This window comes from Acartia tonsa, chromosome 5, assembly GCF_053477335.1.
Source record: "Acartia tonsa isolate MP-2025a chromosome 5, ASM5347733v1, whole genome shotgun sequence".
Taxonomy (NCBI): Eukaryota; Metazoa; Arthropoda; class Copepoda; order Calanoida; family Acartiidae; genus Acartia; species Acartia tonsa.
In genome coordinates, this window is record NC_137264.1 from 29,227,235 (window position 1) to 29,248,737 (window position 21,503).

At 31.7% G+C, this 21,503-nt stretch overlaps 2 protein-coding genes across 3 annotated transcripts in view; both read right to left on the minus strand.

Annotated features, from left to right (window-relative positions):
* Positions 1 to 21,503, minus strand: part of LOC145319242 (innexin inx2-like) — a 244,112-nt gene that overhangs the window by 61,043 nt on the left and 161,566 nt on the right. The gene's annotated exons all lie outside the window — the stretch shown is intronic.
* LOC145319240 (uncharacterized) overlaps positions 1 to 21,503 on the minus strand; it is a 114,528-nt gene that overhangs the window by 45,510 nt on the left and 47,515 nt on the right. Inside the window, exons 3-7 of the mRNA XM_080161244.1 lie at positions 3,024 to 3,090; positions 2,518 to 2,621; positions 2,153 to 2,189; positions 822 to 874; positions 125 to 164 (exon numbers count right to left, since the gene is read on the minus strand). Of these exons, the coding sequence (XP_080017370.1) occupies positions 125 to 164; positions 822 to 874; positions 2,153 to 2,189; positions 2,518 to 2,621; positions 3,024 to 3,090 (301 nt within the window). The remainder of the gene's footprint in view (positions 1 to 124; positions 165 to 821; positions 875 to 2,152; positions 2,190 to 2,517; positions 2,622 to 3,023; positions 3,091 to 21,503) is intronic.

A 21,503-nucleotide genomic window follows, 5' to 3' on the forward strand; every position in this document is an offset into this window, starting at 1 on the left:
AAGTTAGAAGGCTGAATTATTTTTAGTAGTCTGATAATTGTCATGCCATAGTAGAGACCTTTCAGACAAATCTTGCTCAATTAGTAGTTACGCTAAAAAAGTAAAGTTATATTTAATTGTATTCCTGAAGTCTGAAGGAGCTTGATTTCCACTATTACCGAGACCTAAAAATAAACAAAATATAACATTCATATTTTTATCTGCTTAATTTTCTACCAAACTTAAAAAAGTAAAATTTGGTGTTTATTTTATAAAGTTTTTTTTACAATTTTCTGACATTTGAAATTCACAATTTATAATACTTATTCTATCAATAAAGTAAATATCAGTAAGTAATTTCTGTTATTTACATCCTTACAACAAAACCAATTAAAATGAATTAAAAAAAAACAATATTAATTTAATTTAACCCTTCTTGAAATGCATTTGACATTTCGCCTTATGTCCTCCACTTTAAGATAATTCCTCCAAAAAATAAGTGTTCATTACAAACTGTAGATTTGGATTAATAATTCTTCTTTTAAACAGTCAAACATTAATTTAAGAATGTTAAAACAATAAAAAATATGCTTCACAAACATAATTTAAAAATATGTTATGTATTTTGTTTTAAGAAGCAGCTTATAGTGCCTATAAAAAAATGAAGCCATACAATTGACCAATGGTAAAATGTATACTAGCCTATCATTTATCATTTGTATTGAATGTCGCCATTATGTTATAGGCACTATAGGCTGCTTTTGTTTTAAAGCCTTACAAAAATTATGGGTTTTTTATCCATAAATCGATTTTCTTACTGTTTTGTGTGTGTGTAACTGTACCTGATAGAAACTGTTGGAATCCTTCTGGGTTGCCAAACGGGCTTCCAAATTCACTGAAAAATAATTAAGCTTAACAAGATTGGCAGCTAGACGGAATACATAATAGACCTCTGGAGTTCTAGAATAATCAAACATAGCTTTTAGACTCTTGAAACTGAATAGAAGCAAAAATTACCATAATGAGTGAGTACCCGTCTATCCGAAAACGTAAAGACTTAATCCTTTATCATTTATTTTGAGTGAAATTCTGCCTTTGTTTACTAACATTTTTATATAAAGGGGTGAATAGATCAATTCAGCAACGATAGTTTCTCTATTTAAACTAATATTGATTAATCCACAAAAGATCTATTAAATACACAACAACTGAATCTAGATAAAGTTTGACGTCGAAAGATGGATCAATATTTTGTATTTTGAAATTTCAATCGTTTAAACTGGTAGGGAAAAAGCTGGCCTTGAAATCTTATTAATTCAGCTAAAAAATATAACAAGATATAAGGGATAACCCAAAAACTTATCAAAAATGCAATTTTTTAAGTGAAGGTTTCTTCATCTAATTTGATTTACAATAATGATTATTTCTTTCTTTATCTAACATTTTACTTTTATAAGACGGTGTCATCCTTGTTTCTACAAAATATTGATTATAGAAACAAGTGATAAAAAGATGATCCTAGGGTCCGACTGATTTAAGGAAATAAAAAATGTTGTTTGAAAACAGCTAAAAATTAAAATGTATTTTTAATATTAATCCACTACTTAAAATAGTGTTGAACCTTTCTTTCAGAATCTTTTAATATTATTAAGGCAAACTATCTTGGCTGAACTATTTTTTGCATATTCTATCTTGGAGAAAAAAATAATATATTTAGCTATTATTTCATACTAAATTTCTGTGCATTATTGCGAGAACGTCGCAACAAGGTACCCTCTGAATTTTGGCACATGTATGAATCTATAATTGTTTGCAAAAAACAAAAACAAATATTTTACTTTTTGCAACCAAACAATTTAATCAAAGATTATTGATTTGATGAAGTAAAATAAAAAAATCTGTTTTGTTTTTCTTTAAACAAACAAAAACAATTCAGTCAACATGTAACGTTACAAAACAATGGGCCAGTCGGAAGGATGTCATGTCGTTAAGAAAATTGTAAATATTGTTTCCTTATTATTTATTCATTAAAAAATCATATTGTATTTGTAATAAATGAAAATTATAAAATATTTTAACAAGTTGAAAAGAAGAACGTTATATTGCAATCGCTTTTATTTATGAAAATGATATAAAAGTTCTTTTTCGTCCAAAAATTTTTAACTTTTCTTACCTGAATGAAAAGTCGGATCTGAAGGGAATGGCAAATCCTGAAAAAAAATTCTTTAGAATATAATCTTGAATCGATGTTAAAATGGTCATTGCCAGCATTCTTTTCGAAACTGGCATGAAGTAGCTTTGCCAAGAATCTAGGGGCTCTTAGTAGAAGCGGGTTGGGGGATTAAATTAAGCATAAACCATCCTAAATTCTAAATAGAAATGAAATAGACTTAAACCATTCCAAGCCCTATGCAAAGCTTCCCTAAAATGAAACACTCATATAGATCTTAGCAGACACATATATCAAATTAATTTATTGAGTCAGATTAGATTTCTTTAACCCTCCCCACCTCAATTAAATAGGGTTACAAACAGTACCTGGATCTTGGAAACCAGAGTCCTGTCTTCTCTGGTTGTTTTCTGCAGGTTCCTCTACATAGGTTGCCTGCTCCTGGTATGGCACTGTTTGTCTGGTCTGGTACCTGATCAAGTTATATTTTAGAAAATTACTCAGATTTTGAAAATAGCATACTAATAACATAAAAGAATATTAGTTTTAATGAATTCTTGATGAACAAAGCAAATTGTATCTTTAAGACAAGACGAATTGTTAATGGTCACAAAACACACAAAATTTGAAGCAGACACCCTACTACTTAATCACATTGAAAAGATAATTTTTATTTCATATATATCAACATCTTTAGAGATGTTTTAAAAACCTTTGGACCATACAAATGTCCAGAAAGAATTTGTAACAAAGGTAAAACCTAAAAAAGTCCGTACATGTATATTACCAAATCAAAAAGCAATTTTGTAATCATATACATTTGCTCAGGATAGCCATGCATAGTTTTCTGTTTAAAAATTATTTTTAGTTTTACCTGGAAGGAGCCTGGCTGCCAGATGAATACCTGTCACCACCTCCATACATAGAATCTCCAGTAATACCTGAAAAATTGAAAATTTTCAATTAACTCTGTAAACAAAAGGCATTGGGAGCAATGGTAGAAAGCCAGCTTGAAAAGGTATGCCCGGTTATATTAATGTTAGAGTATGGGGATTGCCAGGGCCAGAAAACAGGCGCAGCTCAAATTATCGATCTTGAATCATGTTGATTTTAGTTAATTCTCCAAACAACTCATGAAGATAGAAAATGTGTATAATGGACTAACATTACTATATAAATTTTGCGGCTATAATGTGGAACAAAATGAATTATTAACGACTCTACATCAACTTTCAGCGTGCGTAAGAGTCAAAGCTTTAAATTTGGTGGTCCTTCGAACTTACTAAGTTACTAATACCCAAAGTTTTATAAATTCGTTCTCTTCAGGGATAAGGGATGGGAAACGTAGGAAAATATTATTTCAGGCCTATTTCAAGCCTAGGCCTAATAAACCAGTTTTGGGATGACGCAGTGGTTCGTCCTAAATGCTAATAAAAAAGCTGTGTGTGTGTGTGTAGATAAAGTATAGAATCAAATTCAGGTAGCTAGTTTAAAGTAAAAAACATAACTTTTTATAAACCTTGTCTTAACCTCTTTTCGAGGAAGCTTTGTGTTTATCAAGTTCGAAATTAATTCCTTATCATTATCCTAGAATTAAGCGCAAATGTCGTCTTTTTTGACTTTCCCTTCATAAAGTGACGCAGCATGGATTGTTTATATGCGCCCACGTTTGAATGAGACATGAGTGTGTGAAGATTTCGGAGAAGAAAATTGGGCCTATCATTGGTCTCATAGTGTGTGAACGACCCTAGTATACCAGGGATTTGAAACCATAGGAACTTCAGGTAGAATTTGTTAATTTATTAGGAAGAATGGTGTATAGGACGATTATATGTAGTTTTAAAAAGGCTTTAGCCAGCTAAGCATGAAACTTAATTATGATTAATATATGTTTTAGTAATTTTTATGTGCCTTATTGTTGCATTTAACAATGATTTATTAAACCAAATAATTTTCCTTTAAAGCCAAAGTTTCCAAAGATTTTTTTTACCGTAGAGAAAAATGATTTTTAAAAAGCAAATAAGATTACGTGGTTATAAATAACTGGAATTATGAACTAATTGATATTGTAATTTCAGGTCTTTGAAATAATTTCATCAATAAATCTATATTCAAACCTGCTGTTGAAACTTGATGGTTCCTGGTATTGGGGGTTTGTATGTTCGCCAACTGATCTCGTGAACTTCCCGCTAATTCGGAAGTCAAGCTCAACCAAAGTGTCATGGTTGAGACAATTTCAAAGGACTTGAAGTTTAGGCATTAGCAAATTTGAAATGAATGGAGTTTGAAGGAGCTGCACAAGCGAATTTCAAATAACCTGATGGTTGAAGGCGCTGCACAAGCAATTTCAAATGGTTCTGAAGAATAGGCATTAGCATTCTTCAAAGAATCTGAAGAATAGGCGTTAGCATTCTTCAATAAATCAATAGCATATAGTGTATTGATGAAAAAAAACATTGACAATTTTTCTGTGAAATAATTACCTAGTGAATCAATATGGTGCTCACTAAAAAGCAGAAAATTGAGCGAGCTATCGCTATTGGCAATGAAAGGCTAGAGGTGTTTGACGAACAGATAAAAGTGTTTTATGAAAATCTAAAAGCCTGCCAAAGTTTTAGTTCATGTGAAAATGTGAATTTAAAATCAATTCGTGACATTTTTAGTGAGGTCAAGGACCAATCTGACCTAATAAAAAGTCTAAAACCTGCCGTGGATACTAGTGAGCTGCGCGAGTTCAAGCGTGATTTGGATGAAGCTAGTGAGCAGAAAACTGTTGCAGATAAAGTTTATGCGTCGTTGGAGCAGTGTACAAAAATTCTGTACTGGCTTGACAATGATTCAGACGACGCGAGGTCAAGCACTGTCGCCAGGAACCTCGACGTCATTGAGAAGGTGAAGATGGACATGGGAGTGCTTAAAATTTCCATGGAGTTGCGCCAAGAAGTACATGATATGTACCGAAGGCTTAGAGAGATGGAACGTCGTTCATCTAATTTGGATGAGAGTGGGACACCTGCCATTCTCTCCAGAAGTATGTCTGCCGTGGATATTCGGAGTTCCAACCCGCAGTATGGGCGCTGGGACAACAGTTTGTTGCCGTCGTTCGACGGTACTGACACGGATTACCCAAACTTTAAACAGGTCTTTAAGGATCTATGCTCTGGTTATGGATTTGCTGACCAGAGGTTAAGTCTGATGTTGTGTATGGAGAAGGTGATAACCAACCCGGAACTACGCAAGCAAGTGTCAGCGATTAGAGATCATAATGAACAATGGGCGTTTCTTGATCAGATGTTTTTATCAAACACTCGCCGGTTCATGAGGATTTTAACTAAGTTGAACAAGATGAAACCTGTGGATAAACCTGTGGACGTGGTTAGCGCAATTGCTACCTTCAAGAGCATGATGCAGGAGGTAGAAGCCATCGTTGGTTCTGCAGCTAAGGATTACAATCACCTAACTCTTATTCATATTTTTAAAGACAAGTGCCCTGAAAATTTGAGAGACAAAATTATGATGGAGCTAGGTAGCATGAACCAACCAAACATCCAGAAGATTGTAGAACTGCTGGAGAGGACCAGGGGTGCCATGTTGGCCGGTGATATGTCCTATGACACTAACGCCGGCAAGAGAAATCGTGACAGAGCTGCCGCCGCGCAAGTGTCTGGCCGCAGTGACAATGAGAATGGATGGGCTGGAAAGGACAAAACTTCCAAGTGGAATAGTGCATGTCCTATTAAAAGTTGCGAGGATAAACATCCTATTTTCCGTTGTCCCACATTTAAGAAGATGGATGTTGTTGACCGAAAAAAAGTTGTCCAGCAGAATAAATTGTGTGAACTCTGCCTGTGTGAGGGTCATGCTGCTGACAATTGTAATAAATCGGATAAGCTTGGTGTCTGTGGCACCAATAATTGCGACGGTTATCATAGTCGTATGTTGCATGAGGCTAGTGCTAGTGTGAATACAGTCTACAAATCAAGTTTTGCGCCTAGCACATGTACCTTCCTGCTGCAAATAGTTCCAGTTGTAGCACCTGGCGGCGGCGCCTGCCATGCCGCCGTCATGTTTGATTCTGGTGCGAGTCTACCACTTATATCTGAGAAGATGTCCCACAAGTTGAAGCTGAAATCTACCGGCAGATATACAAACATTTCTGTTGCTGACGGTAGTGAATCATCCTGCCGCAATGTGGTGTTCTATCTGAAGGACAGGGATGGTAATTTGAGAGAGTTTGAGGCAGCTGTTATGCCTAACCTCGGAGGTGGCAACGAGATGCGCTCGGTCCATCCGGAAACCGCCGCCGAAATATTTAGATGCCCCCAGAAAGATTTACATATTTTAGTGGAGGCTTAGATATCATCATTGGAAATACACATCCTGACGTGTTTCCATCAACCTACCAGAAAGTGGGCCAGTCTATGTTGTGGCGAACCATTTTTGGTAGTGGTTTTATCTGTACAAGTGCTGACTATGGAGCTGGTCAGCAGAAATCTGCATATAAAGCTGCCGTAGCTGTTGATAAGAGTGCGTGGCCGGTTGGTTCTGCCGTAGCTGTTGATAATGAGCCGGTTGGGTCTGCCGTAGCTGCTATTATTGAACCTGTTGGTTCTGCTTGTAACGCTGCTGATGAACCTTTTGGTTCTGCTAGTGCCGCAGCCGTTGACAACATGGCTACGGTGGGTGTTGCCGTGGCTAATATTGATAATGATGTTAGTTGTGCTGCAGTTATTCCTGATGATATTGGTAACGATACTGTAGCCGTTGAGAATATTGTTACGGCGGGTATTGAGCCGCTGAATGATTCGGTTCCAGCCGGACAAGAGCCGACGGGAGTTTCGGTTCCGGCTGGACAAGAGCCGATCAGAGTTTTGGTTCCAGCTGGGCAAGAGCCAATAAGAAATTCGGTTCTGGCCGGACAAGAGCCGACGGGAGTTTCGGTTCCGGCCGGACAAAAGCCGGTAGATGATTCTAAATTTTATGACAGTCACACTTTTATTACTTGCCCTGGTGCTATCATGAATCAAGAATTGACTTGGCTGCTGCCAACCTTGCCGCCCGACACAGGGTAAGAGGCCTGCAAATAGCGGGTGGAAATATGGCGGGTGTTGCCGCCAGAAAGTCATTGAAAAATTTCAAACCACACATATCTAATCTACAACATGTAAAATTATTATGATAATGTTTAAAATATTTCTTATTATTATTTTAAAAAGATTATCGCAAAAAATCAAGATATTTGTTTTAATTTGTAAGCAAATAAAGTTTTTTCTTTCACTCCGGAGGCAAGGATTCCTGATAATCCACGCGTAAAGATTTTTCTTCATTCCGAGAGCAGAGATTCGTAGTAATATATGTACCTAGCGATTTCGGACAGGGCAATTTTAAACCTTGAGAAAGTATTTTATAGCAATTATTTCCTAGGTACATATATTTTCGTTCATGTTTAAAAATGTAAACTCTATTTTCTATGAGATAAGCATTTATAATAATGAGCACGATGTATGATATTATTAAAATATTGATTATTATTTATATGAATATCGCAGAATTAATTTAAGATAAACTATGCATATTTTAAATTAACCTTTCCTTCATTTTTATCGCAGATATTAAAATAAAAGCGGTTATTAAAAATTATGATTAATAATTGATTCTTATTTTATGAAAACTAAGAACATTTTTTTTAGTAAAAAGCTACATTTTCATATGCCTATTTTTATGCCTAAAATAAGAATCAAATGAAATGCGATAAAATTTTATTCTATTTCATATGCTCAAATTTAATTTTATTGAGTTTAATTTCTTTTCAAAAGTACAATTCATTATAAAACTTACCTGAAAAGTTTAACAAAAAGGAATAAATGTGTCGAGGTTGCGTGATTCGATATTTATTCCAAGAAAAAATCAAGTATTTTTTTTTAGCAGATTTTTTTAAAAATATATATGAATTTCAATCAAGTAAAACATTTTTTATTCAGATCAAGGAATGATTGAAAATTCATATTTAAAGTCTCATATTTTTACAAAGAAAAATTGGTATTTTTTTTTTCACAATTTCAATGAAAATTCTAACGAAGATATTATTATTTTGCTATTCTTTAAGTATTAAAAAGTTTATTGTTGATTAAGATAGTACAGTTCTTATTCATTAAGTTTGAAAAACTTTCTGCCCAAGGATTTTGAAACATTTTTTCTTACTACTCTTTTTGATGCTTAACAAATTTAGTTTTAAGTACCTATAAATCTTAATTTTCTTGTCTAAGATTTATTTCGTTTTATTTTACCATTATTGTTTACATTTCGACCTGATTTCGTAGGTACTTATTGATTTATTAATAATGATTTATTACCTATTGATTATGAAATGATTATTATTTAGTATAAGTTGTTATATTTACAACATCATGATTAATAGGATTATCCATTTTAGGATTTGTGTATGTGATCTTGTGATTGTCATGTGCATGGAATGTTGTATGGTACAAACCAATCCCCATCCTTCTATCCTAAAATGTGAGGTATTATGAGTCCTAGTGAGGAGTATAATATTGTGTATGCATTCACGGGGTTTCATTTAGTTAGGAGCAAAATTGTCACGTTTTCGGGATGTGGCCATTCTCATGTGATTATGGTGAGTTGAGTTTAGTGAGAAATGTTGCTAATGCTCAGCGCGAAAAAAACCTTGAATCTCGTTAAGGAAGTTAATTTGACTTTCAAACGGGGGGTGTGTCTTAACCTCTTTTCGAGGAAGCTTTGTGTTTATCAAGTTCGAAATTAATTCCTTATCATTATCCTAGAATTAAGCGCAAATGTCGTCTTTTTTGACTTTCCCTTCATAAAGTGACGCAGCATGGATTGTTTATATGCGCCCACGTTTTTCACTTTTGAATGAGACATGAGTGTGTGAAGATTTCGGAGAAGAAAATTGGGCCTATCATTGGTCTCATAGTGTGTGAACGACCCTAGTATACCAGGGATTTGAAACCATAGGAACTTCAGGTAGAATTTGTTAATTTATTAGGAAGAATGGTGTATAGGACGATTATATGTAGTTTTAAAAAGGCTTTAGCCAGCTAAGCATGAAACTTAATTATGATTAATATATGTTTTAGTAATTTTTATGTGCCTTATTGTTGCATTTAACAATGATTTATTAAACCAAATAATTTTCCTTTAAAGCCAAAGTTTCCAAAGATTTTTTTTACCGTAGAGAAAAATGATTTTTAAAAAGCAAATAAGATTACGTGGTTATAAATAACTGGAATTATGAACTAATTGATATTGTAATTTCAGGTCTTTGAAATAATTTCATCAATAAATCTATATTCAAACCTGCTGTTGAAACTTGATGGTTCCTGGTATTGGGGGTTTGTATGTTCGCCAACTGATCTCGTGAACTTCCCGCTAATTCGGAAGTCAAGCTCAACCAAAGTGTCATGGTTGAGACAAACCTATATATTAATGGCTTTTGTTAAAATGAAGTTTTTTCTCCCCCAAAATTTTTTATCTTTTACTTTGGTAATTTGAACTGTCAGAAAGCTATCAATGGGTTTCCCTCAGACAGATTTTAGTTTGTATTATTTGCATTTTTATTAATGAGTAAAAATTTTATTTGAAAATTTCATTGCTAATTAAAATTCAAAATAAATAATTAAATATGCACTTGGGTAACATTCTATCAAGTTCTTTGGATACTATAATGTAATGATATATCTCTACTGTGTTGTATTGTAGAAAAATTAGAGTTAAGGTGTTGTATCAATTCCGTACTAAATTTTAAAAATTCAAAATACAACATCTAATTTATAAACTACCAAATGAAAATTCGTAGCTACCTTCTTTCCAAAAAAATAATCCCATTATTTTTGTTTTTTCTATATGGCCCTTTTTTAATGTTTAACTCTAAGCAGATTTAATAATTAAACTAATGTGATCTAACACCATTTATATTTATTTTTTCGTAGCAGACGAAATCATTATTTTTTCTAGAATTGTCTGCTTCTAAAATTTCCGCCATCTGTGATTTGGGCTTGTTTTGTATCAACCAATCACCAATTGGCGCCGCCAATTGGTGATTGGTTGATACAAAACAAGCCCAAATCACAGAACACTATTGGTTTAGAGCGGTAGCCAATATGAGCCGTCCGCCAGTAAGGTCATTAAATTAGGCAAATGGTAAAAGTTGCATGATCCCTTTCAAAACCAGGCCGAGACCTAATTTATGGCCAGGTTTCCTATCCCTTATCCCTGGTTCTCTTATTCATTGACTTTGGGTACATTATTAAACATACATTTGTTTGTGCAAACTAGCACTGTCCAAAATTGTCCACTAATAATTCTAATATACAGACAGGGTTATCTTTTGGAAGTGTACTTAAATTTATCGTCCATTGTCTTATCACCTAGAGTCCCTGTCTCACCTCCAGTACAAATTTAACCTTACAAGGACCAATATAGATTAGGACCAATCAGTTCTTGCTAATTAAAAATATTTTTTATTGTTTCATTATGCGAAACCCAAATATGTATAGCTTGTAAACATTACTCCACTGAAGGTGCTATTTTCAATGCTTTGAAGTCTGAACCAAAGACAAAATTTTAGTAAAAAGTTCAAAATAAAAAAACGCGCTGTTTGATAATTAAATTTGCAAATAATCAGCTCTTTAAGTACTTAGTCTATACTTCCTAATTGTTCTTTGTAATGTTTTCTTTCTTTTCAAGAACTTCTCTCAATAACAAAGTTGCAATTTATATATAAAAAAAAGCATTTAGGGAGTTATGGGACATTCGACTGTAACACATATTTTTATAACCATATTATCTTTTGATCATTGTTTTTAAAAACTTTGGGAACTTTTGTTGAATTGTGGTTGGTTGGTCCCAGACTTGATCAAACTTTACAACTAATAAATTTATTCTACTTAAGGGGTAATTTTGGTCTATCCTCATTGGGGATGTATCTCAATTTATTGTTTATTGTCTTATCCCTTATAATTCCTAAATAACATACCTAATTTACATTTTTTCCCTGCATTTTTTACATATTCAGCTTATGGTTTCATGTGAACTTTATACGCTTGTTTCATGCAGGTTAACTCTATTAGAATAACTTTGTAACTAAAATGTTAGTGATCAGATGTATATGAATATGACTAACAAACATGAATTTTAGCCGCGTCTGATCATAATAAATTTAGTATTATAATGCAATGTGGAAGGATTAAAGGTACAACATAAAAGTACCTTCATTTTAGAATTTTTTTCACAGTGCAGCAAATTTATATTTAAGATTTATTCAAATGGATATATTATAAGTTGGATCTTACACCAGATGTTCATGATCTCTATCAAAGAGAAACTTGCAGCAGGCTAAAAAAAATTTCTCACTTCCATCCCTTGTCCCATAACCTCCCTTCCTACTGGATGAACGAACTGCCCGATAAGCAAGTTCTATGATACCAAGCTAAATAGACGAAAATTTTCCCCTGTCATAATATCCACGAATGTTCTACATCCATTGGACCATCAAAATTTCATGTCGACAGAATACTGCCTTTTTCCTAAAGTATATTTCCTTTAAATTAAAAAAATATTTACAAAATTTGAAGCAAGATCTCTTATATAACTATATTTCTCACTTGATATTTGAATAATTTAAAAAGCATTATTGAATAATGGTTGAGAATGATGAGCTTTTACTTACAACTTGCCAAGAAAGTTAGATTAGATAATCTCAAACTTAACTTACTTCATAGAATAAATGGATAGGTAAAAAACAAATAAATTATTTCATATGGATTTTCACAGATTTGATTATGACTTTATACCGACCTAACCTTTGTCTGGATGTCCTATCTGTACATGTTATCAATCTCAACAATATAAACCATAAATTTATGTCAAATACTATTTTTAAAGTCTCTTTCATGTGTGGTTCGAGCTCGAACCCGACACATCCCTGGGGTGGGGAGGTGTTTCACGCACCTTTTGGTAACTTATGTTGAGAATGTAGTATTTTGCCCAAAATCAAGGAGGATAACATCAATAAGTATCTTTGTATAAAAAAACTATCAGGAATTGCCAAACAAAGATAGTATAGGGGGTTAAAGAGATGTAAAGTGTAATCCAATAGCAGTATTTCCCAATGCAATACAAACAGAAAGTTAAAATAGAATACTTATGCTCCTAATTTTTTATCCAAATTGATTTTCATCCACTTTTTAATCTTTTTTCTATTTTTTTTGACTAACTTATATGGCCTGTTTAAAAACAATGTGTGAATACACATTAATGCATACTTCCTAACTTTTTGGAAACTACCATTTGGTAAGACAATTTTCATATAAAATAAACATATCAATAATTTTATATGTATAATTAAATGTATATAATAATCATTTAATTTATTTATTTTTGTTTTATCTTATACAAGAATAAAAATATCTAATCTAACTGTACCTATTTCCCTGTTAATGCTGTAGTGATTGGATACCTACTGAGAAGGAGAAATGCTTTATGGTTGTTAGCTTATGACAGCGAGAATTCTAACAACGCTCAATAATTAAAAAGACTTGAAATAGAATATAATAGCACATAACAACACCCATTCAACTATTTTAGTGTCGTAGCTACCTCATAACTATAGCATGTACCTTTGTATCTTCAGCTGTATAATTCATCTTACAGGGAGTCAAACATATGTTCTGAATTTTAGAGCAGGACAGACAAAGATCAAATAAAATTTTACACAATATTTTCGAAGCTTTTTATTGTGCCATAAAAAAATACGTTATACTGGCCTGCTATTTATTAATTCAAATGTAAACTAGCCTGCATCAACTATAAAAAACCTTCAATATTTTTCCTCTAGTCCCAGAAATATTTCATCTTTTTTATAAATATTTTGTAATTAACTTTGAAATTTAATCGAAAGGTAAGGTCTATTTTTAGGAAGAATAGGGAAAATAAGGTTAAAAGTTATCCTTAGAATCCCTGCAGGGTTGAAACTTGTGCCTAAATGCATTCACAAGTCATTCCAAGCTTGTTATCAGCTGACAGCATATGCTGATAATTCTGTGCTATCAAGTCCGCAAATGTAAAACTTAATCAAATTTTTATTATTACGCCTACCAATTTTCGTTATGTTACTACCTCCTTTACTAGTGGCTCCCCCATCCCCCCTCCCCCTTAGTACTCGAAGATTGAGAAAATAGCCTAAAATCATCCATAGACTTAAATCCTCAATAGCTTAATGTGAAGACCTATGTAAAACTTCTCTAGTCAGTTCAGTAGTCATAGAAATCTTAGGCTACTGATAAAAAAACTTTATATTATAGGATTTACAATTGTGTTGGTTTTGCGAATATGAACCACCATGTTGGTGTGATAATAAGAGGAATGGTAGGTACACCGCTGATTATCAAGAGAAAAAGAGATATAGCACCAGATGATAAACAAATTTGCCTTTTAATATTTTTAAACCTATTCAAAAAGGGTTGTTTTATTAGTGTTTTTTTTTCAATCAAACAAAAAGTATTATTTGTCTGTAGCTAAATATTTTTAACCAATTAAGTTTTTCATAGAAAGGAAGCATCTCATAGGTCGCAGAAAGTTTTTAGGCTTTTTTTCTACCCGTCCCTTCAGTACGATCCGGAGCCTCTAGATGCTAGGAGCACAGCAACTAAAGTAAAGAAAAAGAAATTCCAATTCCTCGTCTATTATCCTAACCTTGTAGACAGAAAAGCTTAATATTGGTCAGAATCATATTTCAGGCTATAGCTTAATTAAACCATCCACAAAAAGTAAAATTATGGTTAAAGGTCCAAAAGGCTAGGGGATTTTTAATCATTTTTAAAAAGCTTCTTTTATTTAACAAAAATGCCATAAGTCATATGATTAAAAGTCTGAAAAACTTCAAAATATAAAATAATGGACTTTGAAACACAGTATCTGTCTACTATAAATAAGAATATAGTCATATCAATGAAAATAAAAAGTGCTTATGACAAGTTTTTACCCAGCTAGGTTTGTATATAATAGGTATGTATATACATTGTATATTTTTCTAAGGTCATTTGTATTCAAATACAGTGTCCCTTCTCTGTTAGATAACAAGGATGACACATTTATGTAGTTAACAAAGCCACTATTGATAAAAATATAATGTTTTGGCTAATTTAATTATATTAGGAAAGGTTAAAACTGATAATTTAATCAAAGAACAAAAGGAAATAAATCAATTTACTCCCATTCATCATTTCAATATTTAGATGCTATAATAGGCAAATTTTCGCCAGATATAAAGCATTTAAGTGAATGTTTCAAAATTTGCTTTAATCGTCCCTATTTATTTAAAGAAATGTTTACAGATAAGTTTTACAAATTATTTTAGAGTAGCCTCGCTACCCGAAAAAAACTTTTTCTCCTATCAAATAACATCTCCGCGTTTTTTGCTGGTATTGTGAAAATGTCTAAATACAAGTTTTAGCGAATTCTTACTCCCATTCCTCCCTCCATTATCCAATTACTATTCATTTGAGTCTGTACGTTATTGTCCAAAATGTCCAGTTTTTTGTCCACTAAACCACACAGATAGATCAGACACATACTAGCACTTTAAAGATACTGAGAAGCAATTTTTTGTTGTTGTTATTTTCTATCCTTTTCTAAAATAAAGGAGAGAAAGAAAAAACAGTATAGGAACAAAAGAAAAATAAATAAAAGTATTAAAAAGAAAAAAAGATAGCATAAGAAAGAAAATATAATAAAAAGAAATAGTCATTAAAAGAGAGAATGAAAGATAGAATGAGAGTTAGATTTTAAAAAAAGAGAAAAAATATTACAAAGCAAAGATAATAGACAGAGAGTGAGATAAAAAAAAGATTGGCTTTGAAAAAGAGAGAAATAAAAGATGAGATATAATACAAATAAAAAAAGAAAAAGAATCTAAATAATTATAATTTGCGAAGTAAATGAAAAAGAAATAAAAATGAAAACTCAGAACTTTATATTTCTCTAGGAGACCTTGGAGGAGTTATTTTTGTCTCCTGCTATATAAAGCATAGTTGTCTCCTGGGAGGGAGGGAACATTAGGCTGTTTATTACACTAGTCCCTACCCAAAAATATATTATAACGTTTTCTTATCCGTTGGCTTAAAATCTTTGGGGACTTTTAACGATTTTTGATTTGTTGGTTCATGAAGTTGATTGATCAAACGGTTCAAGCACCTTATTGTAATCTAAAGAACGGGTATTTTTGTGTTACATTATTGGGGATGTATCGGCCTTTGTCTTATCCCTTTAATCCCTGATTTGTCTCCCTATATAACTAGTATACTTTCATTATAGCTAAATTTTTCATTTTCAGAGGCTTTTTGGATTTAATCAAAATATCATTTACAAATAACAGACGAAATGAATCATAGAGAGTATGTCCAATCTCATTAACCAGGAAAATCTTCATAAAAATAATTTTCTGCCTTTCGTTTTGGACTGATGGACCTAGTTAGTGATAAAGCAGATGATCATTGCTCATATGTAAGAGGAATATATAATAATACAATAATTACAAAAAAAAATCAGAGTACATTTGAGTCATGGGTTCCTATTTAGATAGAATTATTGATTAACAGATAAACGATCAAACACAAAGACTATTAAAGACAACAATCTATAGAAATTAGGCATCTTATCCTCCAGGGAAGGTAATAGACATACCAACATGCCTTTTTATGTTATTTAAGCTTTTACCCTTTTGACTGTTTTACTAAAACATCGTAAATAGACTTTCTTGTATTACATCAACCTTTTGTAAATTCCGAAGTTTAAGCCACTTTTCTGACGTTTTACAGCCCGAAAAAAGGAGAATCTTTTTCACTAAAAGTGAAAGAATATCGCAAAAATTTTACCACCCAAGGAATATTGAAAGAGCTACTAGAAATATGCTTCTCTCAATAGAATCTTTCTTTAATAATTCTAAAAAAATGTGTGTATGTGTAACCCGATATGGTTCTCAATTACAGTGAAGGTCCAGGTGAGGTTTCTAAATATTTTGAGGAAAGTGTTACTATTTACTTTAATTTAGGGCATATAAACCTATAAACCCTTGATTTAAGAAACACTTTTACTAAAGCTAAGAGAATGAAAGGGCAATGAAAGTTTAATAATTCTACAGCATTTTTTATCCAATATTTACCATGTTGAATTTTACACAGAATAATGACATTTTATTATTTCTGCTTACAATAAAAAGTATGAGGTGTCTAAAGCTCTATTCTAATAAAATTCTATGCGATATCTTTGTGCTTTTTAAAGCCCATTAAGGCTGTGTTTTTTTAGAAACTGAATACAACAAGCAAATTCCCAACAGCCCCACATTGAAATTTTGTCCAAAGTGTTTTTCTTGCTATTTTTAGCTGTGATTATCTTTACATGGCTAAAATACTCAAAATAATACCTCCTCTCACATGTGTAAATATAATAATGTGTATGCTAAAACATTCTTAATTTTATCCAGCACTAATTTCTGATATAGGCTGACAATGTGTCAAAAAGCAGAAGATCTTAAATTCAGAAAAAATGTATATTAAGATTTTTTTTGTAATTTTACACACAAAAAATACATTTAACATTTTTTGACCTAGGAAGTATATATTTTAAAATAAAATAATGATTTTTTTGATGTAGGTTTAGTTCAATCATACACCAGTGGTTGGCGAGATCCTACGGTACACACAGAGACACACAAGATTTGAAGATATCATTTTACTTCATCACAGATAAATGGGTTTAAAGTAGAAAAGAATAATTAACGTGCAAAAAATTTATTAAGATATTTTTTTTATTTTTATAACCCCCAATATCCCATTTTTTCGACTCCCAAATCTATACCTTCTCCGTGAATAACTTAATTTCTATAAAAAATGAAATGCTCAACAACAAGCAGCAGTTTTAATTCAGATTTTTAAAAGTTTTAGCTAAAATATTTAAATATTTCTCAAGGGGGCAACAAGGGGATTCAGAGATTAAAGAAATATTAAATTAATGAAACAATAATGATTTTGGGATTTCCCTTAATGTGCCTAGTCGAGCAAAGTTATCCCCTTTTCTTTTTAAATAGATTAAAAATGAGGGGGACGGGGGTAGTGTTTAATCTGTTTGTTTGTTCAGGTTCAGGCCCCACCAGAGGTTAGGCATAGGTTGAAAAAATTACCCCTCTCGATTACAAATATATTTTTTTAGAAAAAGGAATTGGGTCCAGTGCTCGATTTGTATTTTTGGAGAAAGCTAAAAAGACTTATGCCATTTTCATTAACTTCATTTTTCTACGACAATTAGTTACATTTTTAGATTATACTTGCTACTATCATTGCAGGGCTATTCTAACCCTTACTTAACCTTACTTACTCATAAACGTAAAATAAGTTATTCTTAGTCCAGCTGCAATGTAATCTCGGATTGACACAATCATCTCCTTATTATAAAAGATTTCCGCGACTGAAATATAATATTCAATAATACATCTTAATTACTTGTCCCTTTATCCCATGCAATGGGGAACTATACAAGGGGTCGTGGGACACTAAGAAAGATCAAAAGAAATAAAGAAAAATGTTAAATAAATTATAAATTAGAGTACACGGCGTAAATTCATAGAATTTAACCAGAAAAAATGATTCATAAACAAAACGTTTAAAATTTTTAGGCCCTTTAATTGACTTCTTAAAATCAAATAATCTATAAAAGTGTCCTTGAAAATGAGAATCATATTCAAAAGTAGCGAAGCAAAAGTGAATATTTTTTTTCATTAATGTAATAATACAAATTATCAGGTTTTTGAGGGGAAATAAAATATATCTGCATTACCGATCGACGATCTAATAATAAAGTCTTGCATGTAATTGTAGAGTAACATGAACGTCAAAGTTCAAATCACACAACCAAGCAAACATGTGTTATAACAAGAATAACAACGACCATAAATAGCTAAGCACAAAAAATCAAATACTAGGTTTAGGACTGCAGGTGTTCGGTTGAGATATTAAAGAAAAAGAAAGAGAAAGAATATGCAGGACGTATAGAAAATTATGAAACCTTTAAAGAAAAAGGTTTAGGTTTTTGAAGCATGAAAATAGAGGGACGGATAAAATAATGCAAATATTAGATGCGCATAGGAATAGGATTTGATATTTCATGTAAATAGTTTTAGATCACAGCTACTCTAAAACCAAATAAGACATTATAAATGAATAAATAAAAAAACTTCTAATCTTAAATATTTCGGAAATATAAAAATGCTAAAAGAAATTATAACTAAGTATTAAATCATAAAAAAAGTCTTCTGCTGTTATCTTCGCGAACATAAACATTATAAGAAGCATTTGAATGAATACTTTTCTCACCCTTTAAAGCAATTTTCCCTCTCCCCTTCCCTTCTACATCCTTTTGCTACTCCTTTCTTTTTAATCTTCAAAGCTTTCACCCTTCCCTTCCCTTGTCTTGTTTACCCTTTGTTCCCCAATCTCACAGCTCTTGTTTACCATTTTACTTTTTGTGCTTTAGTAATGGGTAAAGGGTGAAGAAATAGTTTAAATGTTAAAATTTGAATAAAACGGTAATATATTAACTCTATTACAGATACCCAGTAGACCAAATTGTATGTCCAAATGTACAAGGGCATATAGCCACTGCCTCTAAAAGTTAAAATATCTTTTTTTAATTGATACACAATTTTTCTGACTTATTAATGACTTATTGGTAGAAAATAACAGTAGATTTAGTTAAAGAAATACCTAACATGAAACAAAACCCATTCTAAGCTAAATATGAATATCTTTGTTATCTCTTAAATAAACATGTATAATCATACCGACAAACCCAGGTTAAAAAGTAGCTGAGCTACCAACAACAATTTCGCAGAGCTTGTCTAAAGAATTGTATGTCCATTTGTTCAACCAACCACCCGTTTTCTTTAGATCGTCTAGAAACTTCACCGTCCATCCCTCATTAAATGTGGCCTTATTAATGAATTTTTGTTAACCAACTTAGATTTCAATTTTCCTATCCCATTATCTCTGGCATTTGGTACAACTTGGATTTTAACGAGTTAAATTGATGGGATTTATGACTTTAGCAAGAGGTTCCTGCTGGGGTGAGGGGCCAGTATAACCAAACATTTTCTAGCCATAACAAAACAATATTTAGAAAACTTAATTTTTTATATTGTTATTGTAAATATTAAGTCAAAATAGGCCCTAAGAAAATAAAAAAATCCTTATTATCCTCATAAGTCAAGATTGATGAAAAACCTTAGAGGCCCAATAGAGGTTAGAAATAAGTTTAAAGTCATTAAGTAAGGGGTAATGTGTTTTCTATAAGTGATTTTAGGGATTATGCCTAACATCTCGAAAGAAAATATTTGATTGTAGCTTAAAAATTATAAATATTTGGGAAATATTCTATGTTTGTTAGAAATTAATGATGTAACATTTATCAGTTATAAAAAAATAAGAAGTAATGTCTTGATTATATTTTTTTGATATGCAGGGTGAAAACTTCAAGACACAGGTTGTGCAATCAAAGAGATTGTAATCACTTTAATGAGTCAGCGGACCAATAAGCTATAAATGGCTAGCTAAAATTAACACCACCTTGATTAGTATTCTTCCAATATTTCTTATGGTAATTAATCCGAGTGAAATGGACAAAAAATCCACGAGTTTAATTCATAATAAATGTTCTTACAATGCCCATTATTTTTGACAGCAGAAAATGTGGCATAAGTTATTATTTGAAACAAAGTGCATAACATAATATGTAATGAAGATGGGAAGGGGGGCAGTGGCATTCCTCCTCGCTAAATAAACTAAAACTTCTAAAACTTGTCAAAGTCTAAAAGATTCTATAAAAGGTGTAGTAATCGGTCCAGCCGTTGATTAGATCGTACCTTTCACACACAAATAAACACATCTACTGTATTGTATAACTAGTGGATGCGCCTCTAGCCATTAGTATTTGAAGGGAGAGGGAGCGGGCATAAAATATCCCTTGTACCTACCATTCCTGTAAATACCTTGTGGATCATACTAGTGGGTACTTACCTAGAAAAAAATTTCAGCAGTTGTTAATGAAATCTATTAATATTAAGAAATAATTTAATGAAGGTTACAAAATAATTATTAATACTAGAGTTATCTATATTTCATTTTTTATTTCTATTATAATCTATTTCTACTATAACATTTTTCAAAAAGGCAAATATTTTATTTTTAACTGAAGCGTGAAAAAATATCATATTTCTTTTTAAATGCCTAGAATGGTAATATCAATCTTAAATATTGCTTAATCTAATTTCTGACTCACAGAACTCTATTGTACAATAGAGCAAAGTGCATTTCTTTGGAAAATAATGATTCATAAGAAAATTTCATGTTTCTAAAAATTTTAAAATATTGACATCACAGAAAATTTATTCTCTAAAAGTTTAAGATTAAACTGTGTAAAAGTTATTTTAGGATTATAATGTTGTCCTGGAAAATACTAAACTGAGATAAGGCAAAATTCAAAGTTTTTGAAACAAGTCTATAAAATGAACATTGATAAAAAATAGGGACCAAACTTTTCATTTAGGTAATTTTTAAGAGATCTTAAATAGTTGACATTTAAAAAGAAATATATTGTAATAACTTATTAGAAATACTTTGCCTGGATGTTTATGCATCTATCTAGAGGCAGCTAGAGTGTGGCGAATATTAATTTCTTCTTGGGAGCAATAGTATTTCCATAATACAACAAAAAATAAATTGCAACAACTCATGATTCATAATGTAATGGGTAGCCCTGCTGGGTTAGGCCCCCTGCAAGGGTTATACAATAATATTCAGAACTATAATTTTATTCTAACTTTAGAATCCTACGCTACCATATTACAAATACTGTTTATTCTGTTTCGTATGGAAACTTGCAGGATGAGATTGCAGTTCTGTGTGACAGATAGTAAAAACAATGCATTGCATAATATATCCCAACATTTTTAATAATTTTATTGGGGATATAATTCTTGATTATGGAGATCTTTTTGTCCGTTAATATATCCCGAACAGCTGCTGACTATAGAACTTACAGTTTTTACAGATTTTATTCTTGATAAACAATTTTTGGTAAATATTATGTTTACTAATGATCTGTTGGTCTGCTTTAATGTAATTTTTCGTATAAATTATCCATAATTTTATTAGATTTGCTACATGTGAATGTTTCCACCCTTGTTATTTTAATAAAGACTAACTTTGAGGCCTTATATCTGTTATTCTACTATATAAAAAATATTAAAAATTGTGATAATATGTATATT